Consider the following 18392-nt stretch of genomic DNA (forward strand, 5'->3'; position numbering starts at 1 on the left):
GTAAATTCCTTAGTTTGTCTTTATTTGTCATTTTCACTTGTAAGAAAGACAAGGGAAAAAGCATTAATAAGTGAGGTTTGTAAACTTTTATTAAAAAAGTGTTAAGGAATTATACCTACTAAGGTAGGTACAGTCAGCATCAATAGAAGCGAATGAAACAACGCTGAGACATCTATAGACATGATGTTGAAAACCTTATCGTTGGGCACAACAAAATAATTATACTCGTAAATACAACAAAAGAAATAGTTATACAGTGGAACCTAGCCACAGAATAAATAATAGAAGACTCACTCTCTAACAAAACGCGACTGTTACGATATGGCCGCTAGGTGGCGACAGCGCCACGCGCGGCTTATGGCTTTCCCCAAAATTGGGGTGGAACGGATGTACTTTTAGCTACCTGTAGCAAAGCGACGAAATCGCGGAGTGAGCCACGCCTGACCTAGCTAACTAAAAAACACGAAATAAAATGCTATTCCCTAGTAAGCAGCGATTCCCTTCACAATAATTAAGTACATTTTTTACCTCTTCAAGTCGGAAAATTAAATTTTTTAATACAGTTGCTCAAAAAGTGCTACTTTACGTAGCTGTTTAGCGTGCGGAAAGTTGGTTATCTCGAACTAGTGCATTTTAGTTTTCCAATTTTTTTAAATTTATACTTGTTCCAATTCACGACTACTTATTGATGAGTGTTAATATTAGTTTCCTTTAAACGTCGTAATCAGCATAAAAACCTACCGTTAATGTAAGAATACGAAAAATATTACATATTTCATATTTAATTACTTACCTCTTCATCATTATAACACGTTTATGTTTTAATATTCAATATTGAAAATTCCGTTCTTAATAAGTTGACTGAATGGAACGGAATAGCTGCCAAACGCCCATAGATATAATATACTTAAAGACGACGTCTAACCGAGCTGTCACTGTTACCACTTTTGTTTAGTGTACGATTAACAATGTTTTTCTTATTTTTTCGCAACTGTATTAAAAAACGTCGTTCGATACACGTGCGGAAATGTCATTCTTCACTCGTCCCGAGTCTTGCCACTCGCCTGCGGCTCGTGGCAAGATATCTCTGTACTCGTGATGTAATGACATACCTTCCGCACTAGCATCGAAATGTACTATTACTTCTACTTATAAATCGAAAAAATAGTCGTATTGTTTTACCGCCTTTATAACTCGAAGTTATTTTACCACACCTCGGACACTGGCGATCAAATGTATGAAACAAACGCGTTCCTACGCACACAAGAAGTAACAAAATTTTTGTAAGGAAATTCAGGCCACCAAAATATTACGTAAGTTGAAAACATGATTTTTTGTTCATATAGATAGATAATGTGTTGTTTTCAGTGTGATCTGATAGGTTTTGTAAATATTTGTGAAATAAAACTCTTCAACTCTTATTATCTTGTTGTATTTCTGTCCACCATAGAATAGTTTACAAAAAACCATAACAAACGTTCGTTCTCCCATAGGCATCTACGCATTAAAATTCACCGTCTAATCTCACGTTCCTCTCTGTCATTTTTTCTTTAATTATCCTCATGACGTTTTTATCATGTTTCGTTCCACGCAAGTAAAACGAATAATTCAGAAATTTAGCATTGGATATCATTTTATAAACCGAAAATTATTAATTAAAGAGAAATCACAACACTCGGTCATCCGACTGCGTGCTATCTCCGGAGCACGCTAATTCACAACACTTAATCCAACTGATACTTAACTTAATAAGAATTACAACATACAATATAATATTGTTTGACTTATAACTATTTTACACATAATGTTTTTATTTTACTGTTCTGAGATTGAATCGTCAGATTCCGATGACTCTGAACCAGATGACCTGTTTACCTGCAGTGCCTGCACACTGATCCATGGACGCATTCGATCAGACGCTATCACACTGTCATATTTCTTCATGTTAAACCCTGGTACATTAGAAACTCTGTAGCGATCATTACCTAAACAACTAGTGACTTTGTACGGGCCGATGAATTTTGGCAAGAGCTTTTTACTTTTTCCATTGTTATAGAAGTTGGTTTTAGTAAGTTTCACCAAATCACCGACAGAGTACGAAACCGCTGGCATTCTCTTTGAGTCATACAATTCTTTTTGACGTTCTTGACTGTGTTTGATATTTTCTGAAGCCTCTTGCCTAATCTCATCAACCCGTCTGTTAATTTTTGTTAGTGAGGAGGCAGATTCATCGATATTATCGGAAGCATTAACACGAAAAGACGAAGTGATCCCTTGACCTTCATCTAAGACGTCATCTAATAAAGGGTCACGAACGGGAGGTACTTCGTCATATCGAGTATCCCTGACAGTTGTATCTGACACTATCCCATCAGAATCCACCACAGCATCATTGTCAGTTGACAACTTGTTATCGATGGGACAATTCGATTTAACCCCAAAGAGAAGTTCAGACGGACTCTTTTTTGTCGAGGCATTAATGGTATTATTAATACCCCATTGTACTTGGCCCAGTCGCTTGTCCCAATCACGTTCATTGCTGTCAAAATTCTGTGTAGACAGAGCTGTTAGTATTGTTTGATTGTACCTTTCGGCTTGTCCGTTTGCCCTAGGACAAGCGACTGCGTTAAGTACATGTTTGATCCCCTTGTTGACACAAAACTCTTTAAATTGGCCTGAAGTAAACGCAGTCCCACGATCCGAAATAATCCTACGAGGTATCATAAAGTCATTAAATAAACTATCTAATACTTTAACTACGTTCTTTGTCTTTGTATCTTTGACTGGTCTAGCGAAGACATATTTTGTAAAACCGTCCACGATAGTTAGAATGTAGCAATTGCCAGCTTTACTCTTAACAAATGGTCCTAAATGGTCCAGATGTAAAGTGTGGAACGGTTGTGCCACCTTCTCTATCGGATGTAACAAGCCAGTACTGGTTCGAGCTGCATTATCTTTATTATACGCGCAGTCGATACAAGCTGCAACGTATTTCTTCACAAAACGTCTTAGTTTAGGGAACCAATAACGGTTCTGAATGCGTTCCAACGTTTTAGCATACCCGAAGTGACCCACATCATCGTGGTTCGCCTTACAGATTTGCCACCTAGCATCTTTGGGAACTACCAAACGCAAACCCTGTTCCGTTTTCCTGTGTAGCGCATGGTTCTTAACAACGAAGTTGTTCTTAATATCCGAAACCTCTTTGTCTAAGCCTGGCTTTAAAATTTTAAAGATTCTCTCTAACCTAGAATCGGCCATTTGTAATGTCAAGATCCAATTATCAGTATTTATGTGTAAAACATTGGCCGATGGCGTCGTACCTTTGTCCTGTGGAGGATTGCGGCTCAAAGCGTCCACATGACTCATCCGACATCCAGGTCGGTATTCAATATTAAAGTTATATTCACTTATGGTCAGCCACCAGCGCGCAATCCTCGGAATTAAATCACGCGTCGTAAGGGTCGTACGAAGCGCATTACAGTCTGTGTACACTGTGAAGTTGAGTCCCAGAAGATACGATCGGAACTTTTTCAAGGAACAGACCACCGCCAAAGTCTCCAACTCATATGAGTGGAAATGACGTTCTTCAGGCGTGGTCTGCCGACTAAAGTATGCCACGGGCTTCAATACTCTGGGACTCAACTGCCACTGCATCAGTATGCCACCCAATCCTAGCGAACTAGCATCACTGTGCACCTCAGTGTCTAGTTCCGGATTATACAGTGCCAGTAGAGGGCGTCTAATTAAACATTCCTTTAAGGTCTCGAAAGATTTGACTTCAGCGTCGCCCCACTGCCAATGTACATCCTTCTTTAGCAAAATAGTCAAAGGTCTAGCGATTTCACCAAAACCCTTTACAAAGCGACGGAAATAGCTCGCTAAACCCAGGAATTGCCGAATCTCATGGATATTACGTGGCGCAGGAAAATCCCGCACGGCCAATATTTTCTTCTCGCTCGGTCTTATACCCTCAGCAGAGATCTCGTAACCTAAATATTCGATGCTTGTATCGAAGAAACTGCATTTTGATAGTTTAAGTGTTAACCCAGCATCCTGAATGAGCTTCAGTACGTCTTCCAATCTTTCAAATCCTTCATCAATCGACTCAGACGGAATGAGAAGGTCATCCATATATGCTAGGGCGCTCTTAAACCTCCGCGCACCCAACAACCCATTCATCATTTTTTGAAAAACGGCTGGCGCGTTTGCCAACCCGAAGGGCATTCGTTTAAATTCATAATGCCCGTCCGGGGTGACAAACGCCGTCAAATATCGACTATCTTCTCCTACCGGGATTTGATAATAGCCGGAAGCTAGATCCAGCGTAGTGAAATATTTGTTTCCACTCAAATTCGACAACTGATCGTCAATTAAAGGTAGGGGATATTTATCTTTGACAGTTTTATTATTTAGTGCTCTGTAGTCGACACAGAGTCGAGACTCTCCATTCTTTTTTTGAACCAATAATATTGGACTAGCGTAATTTGAATTCGACTCCTGTGCAATATCATTTTTAACCAATTCATCGACAATATCCCTCACCTTTTGACGCTCGGGATGCGACAATCGATACGGCCTATACACTACCGGTGTCTTATCATGTAAGTCTATATTCATAATAGCATCTTTAGCACATCCTAGCTCGTTAAGGTTATGGGCAAAACAAGATCTATATTTTTGAAGGAGCTGATGAAGTCTTTCGCGGGTTTTCTTATCGACCCCTTTTCCTACTCTAATTTCAGATTCGTCGATTGGCTTCATTTCCCTTTCATTGTGTTCAGCCTGAACGACCAAAGTCTTAACTTCTGTGATTGGATTGACTCTCGCTATTAATGTCCCTGCCCTAAAGTTAAGTGGCGCTTTAGTTAATGAAGTTACAAATACTACCGCCTTACTCTCCTTCACCTCATAATAACCCTGGTGTAGGTGATATTCTTGATTGGGGCTCATCCTGGTTCCACCGTCCGAGTAAACATTGCCAGTATAAGACTCTTTTGTATATACCTCCAATAACCCACCCTTTACTACTGTTGTATCTTTAACGACATAAAGACCGAAAGCCCGATTTTGATTTTCGGAAAGTTCAGAAGGAGTATGATATAGGAACAATTGTTTATTGTTTTTCGATGCCGTTACACATGGTTTTTCCGTAAAATCACGTCCTATCATCAGTGAGCTTTCCAAATACGTGTCATCCACAACCAAAATATCCAGCTCCATCTCAACTTCGTCAATCCTAACATGAACAGTAGCATTGGCTTTAGGTACCACCGCCGAATGACCAAAACCTCTTAAGGTGGGCAACAATGTGCTTTCACTTTTAATTAATCCTAACGCGACTGCATCTGTATACCGAATTAGACTACGCGCACATCCCACTTCTGACTTGAAATAAAACTCTTCAACTCTTATTATCTTGTTGTATTTCTGTCCACCATAGAATAGTTTACAAAAAACCATAACAAACGTTCGTTCTCCCATAGGCATCTACGCATTAAAATTCACCGTCTAATCTCACGTTCCTCTCTGTCATTTTTTCTTTAATTATCCTCATGACGTTTTTATCATGTTTCGTTCCACGCAAGTAAAACGAATAATTCAGAAATTTAGCATTGGATATCATTTTATAAACCGAAAAATATTAATTAAAGAGAAATCACAACATTTGTTTATTACATATCTGAATATTTTACGTGGCCTACGCTCTGCGCACCTCGTCGTCGCGTCCTTGCCAGCCGGTAACTGTGAGGTAACCGAGAGCGGGTGGGCACTTTCAACGGGAGGCAAGGAGTGTCCATACTGAACGTTAGTACTCTTTCTTTATTATACTGTGATTTTACAAACAAACTTCTTTTCCTCGAAACAGACCATAAAGACTGCTGTTTCTGCGTTTCTATAATTACCTCCCTAACACGATTTTTTCAAGCGGTTTACCTCTGTAACTCAAACCTCTTTAAGACGAACAAAAACCTATAAGAACCTCCCTATGTCGACGCCCTCGATAAGACGAAACCTCGTTAACACGAAGTTTTTGGCGTTTCCCTTGAGATTCGTGCTATCGAGGTTCCACTGAATACCAAAAACATTTTATAATATTTTTCTCCTGTTTCCCTGGAAACAACACCGAAACTCGGTTGTTCTTGACCGATTTCCAGCACGGTTTCAAATCGGTCAACATTATATAATCATTTGAAATTCAATGGTTTCCGTTTTTCGATACCTAGTTTTTTTGTGCTGTTCGGCTTCAGTCTGTTAGATACATAAATACATATATCGAGGAACAATACCTATCGAGGATTTGTCCTTTATGACGTTAATAAGTACCTACTCAACCACTGTTGTGAATTACGGAAACGTTGTGTAGGCGGTTGGCGTTCATAAAATAATCCATACTTTAAGAATTAGAAACACGTAGGTAAAATCAGCGACGCTGAATCGAGAATAAATCTCGAGGCTCGTTTAAATAAAGAAATTTAACATGAGGAGTTAACATAATAACTATGCGAGTTGGTGTTTTGACGCCGCGCCGAGCGCGGGCCGCTAACGTCATGCCCACAACACTGGCCTATAAGAATTACAAATCGACTACAACTTAAAATTCAGACCATATTTTCAATGTTCACCCGATGTCATTTTAATACGGTTATAGCTATTAAACTCGAAGAAATTATTATTGAATGATATATCCGTTACTTATTTGCTTATTTGATATAGCAGCTACTAGTTCGCTACGAACTGAGAACTCGCGATTGCGATACGTGCAATTGATGACAGCCTTTTGACTACAGAATTATATATTATACTTAGAGTAACATTTAAACCATCTATTTAATTTTCGCCGTAATTGAATAAAAAAATCACATATAGGTATTCAATAAGTTGCCAGTTTGAACAATAATTTTGACTACGGATGTAGGTGGGTTCTTTCGGACATTCAGGTATCAATTTGCAACATGATCAGAAAATTATACTAGTTTAACTACCCGCACGGAGAGGCTCTCTTCATTCTATTCCCTAAACTGCAAAGTAATTCTGGCAATAAGCACTATTAAGCAATTATTTTGCACAGCTTTCAGTCAGGTCAGATAATATGTGTAGTGTTTAAAATAAGTAAAATAATTAAAATACTGCGGTGGTGAGGCGAACATTTTTATGCTACACTCAGCTGCAAAATTACTTGGGTACTATTGGTAGTTGGTACCTATACCTACTTGTTATTTACCGCTCGTGGTAATATTGAAAGCCTCGCAAAGCTCAAGATTTAACTTTTTAAGCCCTCGTCGCTATCTAATAGTTTAATTTTGGAATATTCACTTGCTTGGGTCGCAACGGGTAGCACGAGGGGTAAGTAAAAACTTTGCTCTATATATTATTAAACAAATACCTACTTAACTCTTATATAACAAACAATTTTAGACACCACTGCTGCTATAAAATAAGGTTGAGGTACTAAAAATGGATAGATTTTCAGCCATTTATAATTTGATTAAAATAAAATCGGCACCTAATAATTATAAATTATCTCTAAAAATCAACCTACCTACCTTTATTTAAAGTTAAAAAAAACAGACAAGTACGAGTCGGACTCGCCCACCGAGAGTTCCGTACTTTTTAGTATTTGTTGTTATGGCGGCAACAGAACTAGCTATCACGCTTCATGAGAAGCCTGTTGACAAACAGACAGACTGACTGACAGTGGAGTCTTAGAAATAGGGTCCCGTTTTTACCCTTTGAGTACGGAACCATATAAATGTAGCACCCACCTATACACGTCATATAAAATTTCGTAAAATTAGTTCAGTCATTATAGATTTTGACCTGTGAATAATCTGCCGGCCTAGCCAAGGTTACAATCGCTATCGCTTCGACAACGAAAACCATTATGTCTCTCTATCACACTTCCGTATTAGTGCGACAGTGACAGTTGCGTTTCGATCGCTACGGAGCGTAAGCGATCGGCATCTTGGCTACGCGGCCAGTTCTTGGATTTTTTTTTCGTAGGTCCCTCGGGGGGGTCATTGGGAGTGTAAATTCAAAAAGTAGACTAAATCAGGCTCCTGTGTATATTCGAAAAACGGTTTTTCTTGAATAACTTGGCCATTTTTGATTTTACAGTAAAACCGTGAGGACAAAAATTGTAGGAAATTTGATTCTCTACAAGTTTGCTCCTCACAATTTTTCTTAAAAAAGCGACAAATTCAAAATATTTTTATCATCTCGTTTATTTTCAACTTTACGGCATAAATGAAGAGGACTAAACTGTCCTATTCATTTTTATACCAAATCTACTTTTTGGTAAATCCAATGATCATTTTAAGAAAAATAATGTGGCTCCCCCGGGTGGAGCCATAAAAATGTTTAGAGGAGAAACGCGCTACGGGCCCCTCGGCTGGCTGTAGATAATTCGCTTGAGCGGTTTAGTTTGGCGCGGTGGTGGCGAGTTGGCGAGCTTGAGGAAAGCTCAGTGCGCGGGTAGTGACTCGGGCCGGCGCACGGCGCTCGCGCAGCTCACGCCGACGCCGCCGCACCGTGACATGTGCCGACTATGGACTTGTGGAGCGGCCGCCCGCCCGCTTGCGCCGCTTCCCCGCCCTTGACGATCGAGGGCGAAGGGTTCGCTCTCACTTTCTTTGATAAGGACGGCGCCACCCCCCCTCCGCCACCGAAACAAGGTGTGTTGCATTTGTTATTGTTGTTATTTCGGTTTCGGGTTGGTCTATACAATTATATCCTTTATTATTGCGTAGTAACTAAAGTTAAGAAGGAAAACCTATAAATTACGGATGATAACACATTCATTCAAGTTCACGTCATGCAGTTTATTTTTAGTTATATATTACACCCTATTGTATGAGGAATAAAATACTCTGCCCTTAAAATTAACCCTTGATCCATTTATTTTTTACGATATTTAGTCTAGTCTAAAATTTTAATACCTACCTAGTTGCAACCTGCAATCGCATCACATCTTAAATATCATCTGAAATATTTTTTGCTTCAGCGAATTGACCACACTACTTTTACATATATGTATGTAAATTAAACATTTGCTTCCTCTGTGCTAGTTGTCGTTGTGCTGCGTTATCTCTGCTTAGTCCCTGTGACAAACACCCCATACGCTTACGCTACGTCTTACGCTACGTCTTACGTAGGCGAACAACGCGGCGCGGCGAAATCAATCCTTTGATGCCGCGCCGCGCCGCGCCGCGTTCGCGCGTTGTTCGCCTACGTAAGACGTAGCGTTACGTAGGCGAACAACGCGCGAACGCGGCGCGGCGCGGCGCGGCGAAAGCGGCCGCCGCCGCGCCGCGCCGCGCCGCTCCGCCTGACATTCGCGTGCAAATCGCGCCGCACCGCGTTCGCAACGAGATCGCTTACGTAGGACACTTCTATGGGCATCAAAGGATTGATTTCGCCGCGCCGCGCCGCGCCGCGTTCGCGCGTTGTTCGCCTACGTAAGACGTAGCGTTAGGGTCTGTTTACATATTGATTAGTGTTTAGTGCGAGTTTATACATTTGTATACTTGCGTTTAGTAGCATATCAAACACGAACAGCATTAAGTGAATAGAATAAAATGTAACTCCAAAAAATAGTTTATAGTTACATATATGTGTAAATAGACAGAGGGCACAGCGAAATATCATCTTGCTTGAATCTGGAGTAGGTAGCTCAACTCGGGAAGTAGGTACACCAATTCCACCTAGGAGAAAACCGAAGCGATAATAATAGGTACTACATAATACTCTGTAGTTAAAGTTATGTTCCTGATGGATAGTAACTATAGTAAGGTTACCAGAGATCCCTAATATGTACTGCGTTTGTTAGGGTTAGTGGTTCAAGAGCTGAAGCTGGATTTGTGCCTGTATAATAGGTATTACCACTATTACCAGTCGGCCTGCAGTCTCTGGTCTTATCGGGCAGCCTGCCGCTGCCTTCCAAGGTAATAACGCCTACACACATAACATACTCAAGCAATTATTACAGCTGGCAAGCTATGGCCTGCTGCCACCTCTGCGACTACTAGTCGACAACACACTAGCAGTTGAGTCGTCAGGGCTGTAACCGCGAAAATCGACGTTCGCAAATTGCGGGTATTTTTCTCTGTCACCCTTATTATGCCTTCCTTGGAGTAAAAGAGAAAGATTCCCGCAATTTGCGAATTTCGGTTTTCGCGGTAGCACCTCAGTTTTCGCCAAACGACCACGGACTGTCTGCCTGGCCAAGTTATATAGAGTGTGACCTTTTGCGATTAACAATTAATTATGTGAGGATTTTTGACCCCCCCCCCCCTAGTGAGATGTGGTGCATGAGATTTGTCTGTCTTGGTCTGTTTGTCTGTCTGTCTCTCTGTCTGTAGATGTAGTGTAGGGACGCCCGGCCGGAAGCAGGCGGGCTGTCGATCGGTTGTCGCGTTCATTCAGCCCGGTTCCCTGAAGTTGGAGCTGCAGGTTACTGTCCCGGCGGCATTCCCACACTATTCTCCTCAAATCTTCTTGTTTTCCTGCAGAACAGAAGGACATCTTAAATTCTCTCTGTCTGTCTAGACCCTTTATCTAGAGAACGTGTGGAGGTACGAGTATAGAATAGACGAATGTTTAACATACCTGTTACATTTTATATTATATCATCGTCTAGTATCCACTACCCAAGCCTATTGAGCTTGGTACTCTAGGGCTAAGTCTATATACATATGTACAATTATCCTATTATACCTACTTATTTATTCATAAGTAACGTGTTGGGACTAGACTATGATTTAGTTTCCGTATTCGATTCAACAAAAAGGATTCACAATAATCACAGTGTTGTCTGTCACATAGCAGCAATTTCCTACATAATATCTGGGAGACCGAGCTTTGCTTGGAAAACATATAACAACTCAAAAATGCGCGTTTCCCCAGAGATAAGAGCTAGCTGAAAAACCCCATAATAGCAAATTTCATCGAAATCGTTAGAGTCGTTCCCGAGATCCCCGAAATGTATATATATATATAAATAACTAAACAAGAATTGCTCGTTTAAAGGTATTTGATTATGTAAACATGTATTACATAAATATGTAAGTATGCACTAATAATAGTATGATAGTTTTAGTTATTACCAATTAGCCAATTAAGTACATTTAGTTTTTTAAGTGATCAACCATGGTCCATCACGGCAATAATTGACGTAGAATTTTCCACGTAATAGTAGGTATATTTACCTATAACATTTGATTTATCACGCGGAAGCAGTGCAAATCCGCACGAACGCCATCGTGCTGCCTACATATTCACAAATGTGCTCATCTGTGATCTCGTCCCTAGCATACCTAATTTCACCCTGAGATACGAGACGACTATACGTAATCAGAGATCTATGTTATGCTGGTGCGCCTGCGGCGATGCGCACAGTAAGTTGTGAACGAGTGTTGCACAGACATGCTGGGAGATCACTGCTCCGGCAGGGAGTTGGGGGGGAGGGTGTCGTTGACCGCTAACGTTATGCAATGCCTGTAAGCCTCCGATAAAGACGTCCGTGATATTGCACCTTTATTGTTTAACCTGTTAGTGTTCCGTACATATTTAGCCTCTTTTTATTGTTCACGTCTTTGTCGTACTCCAGCGTGAAATACCTGGAACAACGATTATGTACCATTAATGACACTTATAGTTAAAATTGCGGAAAACCGTAGATGGTGACAGGTCTTGCTCAAAAGTGTACATTATTTACGTTAAAATAACTACTACATATACGTACCTATGTATTTATTTACCTGTAGTTTGTCAGATCTCGGAACTCTGCACCAACTTCCTACATCATCAGATCCACTCACATGGTGGTCGGGTGACCGAGGCAAATTCGCATTGTAAGCCGGACCCGCTGTTGCTGGCCTTCCCTCACATTAATTGATTATTGTTAAACAAAATATGTATATCTCTTAACAACGAGCAAACAACAGACCAAGAAACTTCTCATACCTTCCTGACTTTGGCATTATCAACGTATTATGACTTGACAATTCTTACAAACATTGCATACATTTTTAATCTATTTACTATTATATCATCTAGGGTCCGTTGTCACCCAAGATCCTTTCGTTTGCGGCGTATCTGATTGTCGCTGAAGCTTAGCATGACTAGCTTATAATCGAACGAGCGGGCGAAGCGAAGTTCTTACATTCAACTTGGAAGACACCAGCTGGCTAGAGGCTCGTCTCGGCATTTCGATGGGATAGGTATCAATTGAAATTGAAGTCCCACAGAATCGAAATATTAATCAGAGGCGCGTTGATGTCATTTGTTCTCTACGATGAGTAAGTATTTGCTTAATGCCTTAATAATTAATTAATATTATAGTTATCTAATTAATCGTACCAGAATGTCCATAATACATTTTCAGTAAGACATATCATAGAAATATCCATCATTAAAAATGATCAGGATATAAGTACGTTGTTTGACCAAAAGCCCTTCGATCGTTATGATAGTTTATATCCATGTTTACGTAGAGTCATATTAATATGCTCTCAAAATTGATGTTGATATTTGAAGCGAGACTTTTCGGAGACCACCGTGACATCATCGGAGTCTTTATACCTAACTTACGACTTACCACTATTGGTTTATAACTTTAGGTTCAGTCTCTCCATTATGGTTAGGTAGCACTACATACCAAAGCAAAGGAATAGTTTAGGTACTTATATACCTATAAAATCTACCACTGTACTGTAATTAATTAGTTATCATGAAAATTCAACTCACGAAACCACCATACATATCTAATGGGTGGGTAACCGTGGCTTTAAAGCGTGAAAGTATACAGTTTTTATCAAAACACAAATGGTCCGATGAAATTCTTACGTAACATTTTTCCTGGTATCGCTTTGTCAGTGAGTAGGTACGTTAAGCAGTTTACCTCGGTACCTATGCGACCGCCTCAGCTTCGGCACCATCCACTGACGCGTCGTTATGCAGGTTACAATTTTCCCAGAGAACCATACCTTCAGTGGAACTATATTAAGAAGTATAAGATAGTTACGTTAGTAAAAGACAAGAAAGCTTTTATTGTAGTTGCGAGAAAGAGATAGAAATAACTGTTAGTGCAGGTTCAATGATCGACTCGCGCGCAGTTTGTTGAACTGCAATCATTGCTTTGGGAAAAAATTAGGGTTGTTGCCGATATTGGTGTCGCTGCCTTTTATCTTTTATTTTGTATTGTACTAAGTAGAACGGAATATTTAACTATATTAGGTCATCATCTTCCCCGACATTTTGCCACGGCTCATGGGAGCCTGAGGTCCACTTGACAACTAATCCCAAGAATTGACTTAGCCTAATTTTTGCGAAACCGACTGTCATGTGATCTTCCAATCTTTATTAGGATTAGTCCGGTTTCCCCAAGATGTTTTCCTTCACCGAAAAGCGACTCGTAAATATCAAATAATATTTCGTGCAGTATAGTTATAGTGATACCTACAGGCCACACCCGGTATTACTATTATAAATAAATGTTACATTTATACTTAACAATTTTATATTTAATTAGACTATTTAAACACGTTTATTAAATATTAATTAGAATATAGGTACATACCTAAGCCAATTTATTAAAATATTTTAATAATTACTGTAGTGAAACTACCATAATTTAATAAGAGCAGCAGTATATTTCTGTTGATAATTATATCTAATTGATTTTGTCAGAAATGAGATTTCTCGATTATCAGTTGTAATTTGTATGCTAAGTTTGTATGAGGCGAGCCTACTGTTCGGCCACGGGCAGCCCTGTGTTGTAAGAAAGTGTCAGACACGGGGTCCGCTTCCGCGGGTCCACTAGAGCAGGACAAAACATCTACTACAGAAAGCTCCGCAAATCATTACCTAACTATTAGTCAATAAGTTTAGTAATAGGCAATCATTTTAATCGAGTGGCTACCTATCATTAAGCACCAGTACGGCTACCATCAGTTTGGCATTGACATAAACGCTATCGTGAAAAGATAGCCAGCCGTGTGTGGAAAAAATGAATGAACAGTTGAATGTACTTATGGACTTCGCTTTGCTCGCTCGTTCTAAAATTTGTGCAGTACAGAACCCTTGGGACGCGAGTACGACTCGCACTTGACCGGTTTTTTTTTTCAGAAAGTTAGTGTAATTTTGATCCTTAGTTAAAGTTAGTGCAGTCAGCATTAATATCAATATCATTATTACTAACTATGAAACAATTAACTTACTCTTTTATGATAGTTAAGCAATCAAATGATGGTAGATAGGTACTTTTGATTTTAACGCATAGTCTGATATGCTAATTTTGATATTTGCTAGTATTAATTTAGACATTAAGTACGAGTATTCATTTGTTATCAACACGACTCCAGCGTCCGATCAGGTTCCAAATACGGATGGATACGGATGGATTATCCTATATTATCATTAAAGAAATAATTAAATCTTACCTATGTATAGATAACCAGCTTTTATTAATTATTAAAGTGAATATACGTTCACGGTAAAATCTGGTAAATGATTACCTATCCTATCACCTAGTAACTCATTCAAGAAAAAGAAGGTATCATACACAGTCGCAACGAAGGCCGCAAAAATATCTGACACGATTTTATTTGTAGAACCATAAGAGCGTGTCACATATTTTTGCGACCTTCGAAGAGTAGGTAACATATTATTGCATCAGTTGACTGTTCATAGTTTATCATGATTTCAGCGAGTTGTTCATATTGATATATTGCTATCCTATCCCAATCCAAATATAGTCTTCCGTATCCAGCCAGGCCGCCTAGCCAAGGTTACAATCGCTATCGCTTCGACAACGAAAAGCATTATGTATCTCTATCACTCTTCCATATGAGTGTGACAGTGACAGTTGCGTTTCGATCGCTACGGAGCGATAGCGATTAGCATCTTGGCTACGCGGCCAGTTTTATTATAGGATACACCAGAGTCTATAATCTATAAGATCAAAATCGAGAGATTGAAGATTCGAGACATAAGATCGCAATTTCTCCACTCGACTACTTGGTGAGCTTCCGGCGCATACTTTTCTATGACATGACAGCTAGGCGATCACGTGATGCTTTCCATATAAACCGATGCGCTGGTAGCTCCGGCCCGGACACGGCCCGGTCTAATAATATATGACATAACGTGAGTAATCCTTTATACAGACACTAAAACCAAAGAAGTATTCTCTTGTAGCCTACGAGGCTGCTCAACGTAGAATTGGAATGCTTAAAAATTTTGAACACCTTTTTCACCAATATCACTTCAGCTACGAATGCTTTTAAGTAGGTATTCTTATAATAGGTACATAAAAACTGTAAATAATTTAGTCACCTGCAATAATTTACGGCATGAATATGTAGGTCATACTGAGCAACTTTTACTATGGTACTAACTCCGAAGTCGCGAAAAAACGATATTACCATCTGCTCACGTAACGCATACCTACAGTCGGCGAAATAGCTACTGCTCTACGTCGAAACTTCGAAAGTATGCACTCCACCGTAGAAATTTTTGGCGCGGAGAGTTTATAGACCGCGAACCATCAAGAACATATTTCAATGTCCAATAGCGGGAGTTAACCACTTTCTGTGTTACGCAGTGGCAGATTTCCCATAAGGCACAGTAGGCCCGGGCCTAGGGCGGCGAGATATTAGGGGCGGCAAATTTATTGTGACAAAAAATTCGCTAATGATAACAAAAAATAACTCAAAATTAGGCTAGGCCACGATTTCTCAAAAAAAGGTACCTAATATAGAGGGAAATGCTTGAAACACAATTTTTGACTTTGTACCTAACTTTATTTGGACTATCTAGGAGGTGAACATATCAAAAGTCCCCGGCCGTAGCCCTTGAGCCGGGAGAAGAGAGAGGTTTGAAGGTCACATTTTTCAGTTTTTCGCTTATGTCTCGGAAACTATGCGTTCTAACGACATGATCATTATACAAAATGAAAGTTGGTTAAATTTGCTACAAGCTACAATTTTAACGATATCTGGAGGGCCCTCCACACTTGTGCGCGAATCGCGGCGCGAAGCCGCGAACGCGAGTGTGGCGTCGATTTCGCATATTGTTGACGCCTTCGCGCCTTGCTCTCCGTTTATAGGGTTCCGTACCTCAAAAGGAAAAAACGGAACCCTTATACTCGTGCGTCTGGCTGTCCGTCTGTGACAGCCTATTTTCTCCGAAACTGCTGGACCAATTAAGTTGAAATTTGGCACACATATGTAAGTTTGTGACCCAAAGATGGACTTGTAACGTAAATAAATGAATTTTAAATATGGAGGCCATTTTTAGGGGGTAAATGAGAAAATTTAAAAATAAAGTTTTTTAAATTATATCGTGTTACATATCAAATCAAAGAGCTCATTGTACGAATCTCAAATATATATTTTTTATAATTTTAGGATAAATAGGTAGTTTAGCAGTTATTTAAGAAAATAGGCAAAAAAAATGTTTTTCTTATGTTTGTTTTTTAGATTTTTTGAATGTTTTTGTAGGTACTTACATAAAAAGTAAATGTTATTGGTAAAATAAGTATTTGCTTATTTTTTTCGTAAAACCTATGTTCCTATGATCATGTCACAAGTCAAAGTACGTATAGTTTCTGAGATATAATAAGCGAAAAACCGAAAAATATGCCCTTCGAACCAAACCCCGGCTCAAGGGGACTTTTGATATGTTCACCTCCTAACGAGTCCAAAAAAGTTACTAAGTAAGTAAATAATGTGTCCCAAGCATTTCCCTCTATAATATATATTTTCGCTGCCTGATCTAAATGTAGTCAATATGATGGGTGCTGATGCTGAGAAAGGGGCGGCTACAAGGCTTGGGGCCTAGGGCGGCAAAGACTGCAAATCCGCCACTGGTGTTACGACCTTCAGGGTATCAGCTGACTATCACGGATTCCACCGCGATTAAGCCGGCTGACGATTTTAATTAGTCAAAAGAACGTATCAACTATCATCTGACCAAATTATCAATCGGGAGGCGATGACAAAATTTACCATACCTCAACCACCAACAGAGCGGCAGCTGACGTTCACTAGGATTAATTACCCATCACCCTAACTAATTTACGAGTTTTCGCCCGGGTGGCTATGATTGACGAAATTTGCGCTTGGCTCGCGGTCTATTATTTTTCTCTCAGATGACGTACATTGATCAATCAATTCAATAATGAACGAAGTAGGGTCTACTTACTACCTATTTGAATGCTACATTTTCCTGCGATTTATTACAAAACATGTAACATGAGTCTTTTTTAAATAAGCATTTTGGAGGTGTCGTGGTGTTTGAAATACGACATGATGTAGTCGGCAGGTACGCCGCGGACAGCGCCAGCGCGGGCAGCGGGAAGGCGGCGGCTCCGTGCAAGGTCTGCGGCGACAAGGCCTCGGGGTACCACTACGGCGTCACCTCCTGCGAGGGCTGCAAGGTAATTCTTTGCCGAAGCTATCTCCCCCTTGATGCAGAGATGGGCCGAATAATCAATAATTATTTACGAGACGAGAGAATGGTTATTTCGTAGAAAGTCACAATTTAAGTAGAAGATAAGAACAGCGTTTATGAAAATTCGTATGCTAAATGTACCTGTTGGTACAAATATTGCTATACTACTGCACTGAACCCTATTGCTAATCCTTTTCTGCACGATGTTAAATGTTCACGTAGAATATACAAATAACCAACTTAAAAAATAAACTAAATTAAAACTAAGCTAAATAAAGCCACAACCAAGACCAAGAAGCCACTACTTAGTTTAGTAACTAAAATCCTAAAAATACAAATACAAATTCAAAGTTGGTTGTAAAGTAAATATTTTTTGATATAAAGGTAATCGCGTTGAAAATCCAAAATAGGTACCTAATGCACTATCGTAGATACAATGGTCAATGCAGGTGTGTATTTATATCAAACTCCTCTCGAAAAATAATCACTGAACCGTTCGAGCTGTCTCCATATGTATTGATTTGAAGTTGAATCAGTATTATGAAAGTAGGTCCGTCACAATTACAATACATGAATAAATGAAATGTTTACTTTTGGGCAGGGTTTCTTCAGACGGAGTATTCAAAAGCAAATAGAATACCGGTGCCTGCGGGACGGCAAGTGCCTGGTGATCCGGCTCAACCGCAACCGCTGCCAGTACTGCCGCTTCAAGAAGTGCCTAGCCGTCGGCATGAGCCGAGACTGTAAGTACTTGACTGCAATACACGCTACACAAGCATTATTAGCAATGCACTTTGTGTATCACGCGCTTTGAGCACGCTTCATTTTACATAAAAATAATAATTTACCCTAAAAATCGTAATACAGAAACAAACAACATTAAAATTCTTGGCCGGGCCAAGGATAGGTCTGCGGTCTCGATAGTGAATTCATAAAAA

The 18392-nt window shown here is 39.8% G+C and overlaps 1 protein-coding gene across 2 annotated transcripts in view; it reads left to right on the forward strand.

The window, feature by feature from the left end:
- The window catches only part of LOC134678494 (ecdysone-induced protein 78C), a 36674-nt gene that overhangs the window by 7187 nt on the left and 11095 nt on the right, over positions 1-18392 (forward strand). The window contains exons 1-3 of one of the 2 annotated variants that reach the window (XM_063537069.1): positions 8381-8675; positions 17319-17440; positions 18056-18197. In XM_063537069.1, coding sequence (XP_063393139.1) covers positions 8549-8675; positions 17319-17440; positions 18056-18197 — 391 coding nt within the window. In that variant the 5' untranslated portion in view covers positions 8381-8548. Of the gene's footprint in view, positions 1-8380; positions 8676-17318; positions 17441-18055; positions 18198-18392 lie in introns of those variants that run through there. The other variant, XM_063537070.1, reaches the window with a different exon arrangement.

Source organism: Cydia fagiglandana, chromosome Z (genome assembly GCF_963556715.1).
Source record: "Cydia fagiglandana chromosome Z, ilCydFagi1.1, whole genome shotgun sequence".
NCBI classification, from domain to species: Eukaryota; Metazoa; Arthropoda; class Insecta; order Lepidoptera; family Tortricidae; genus Cydia; species Cydia fagiglandana.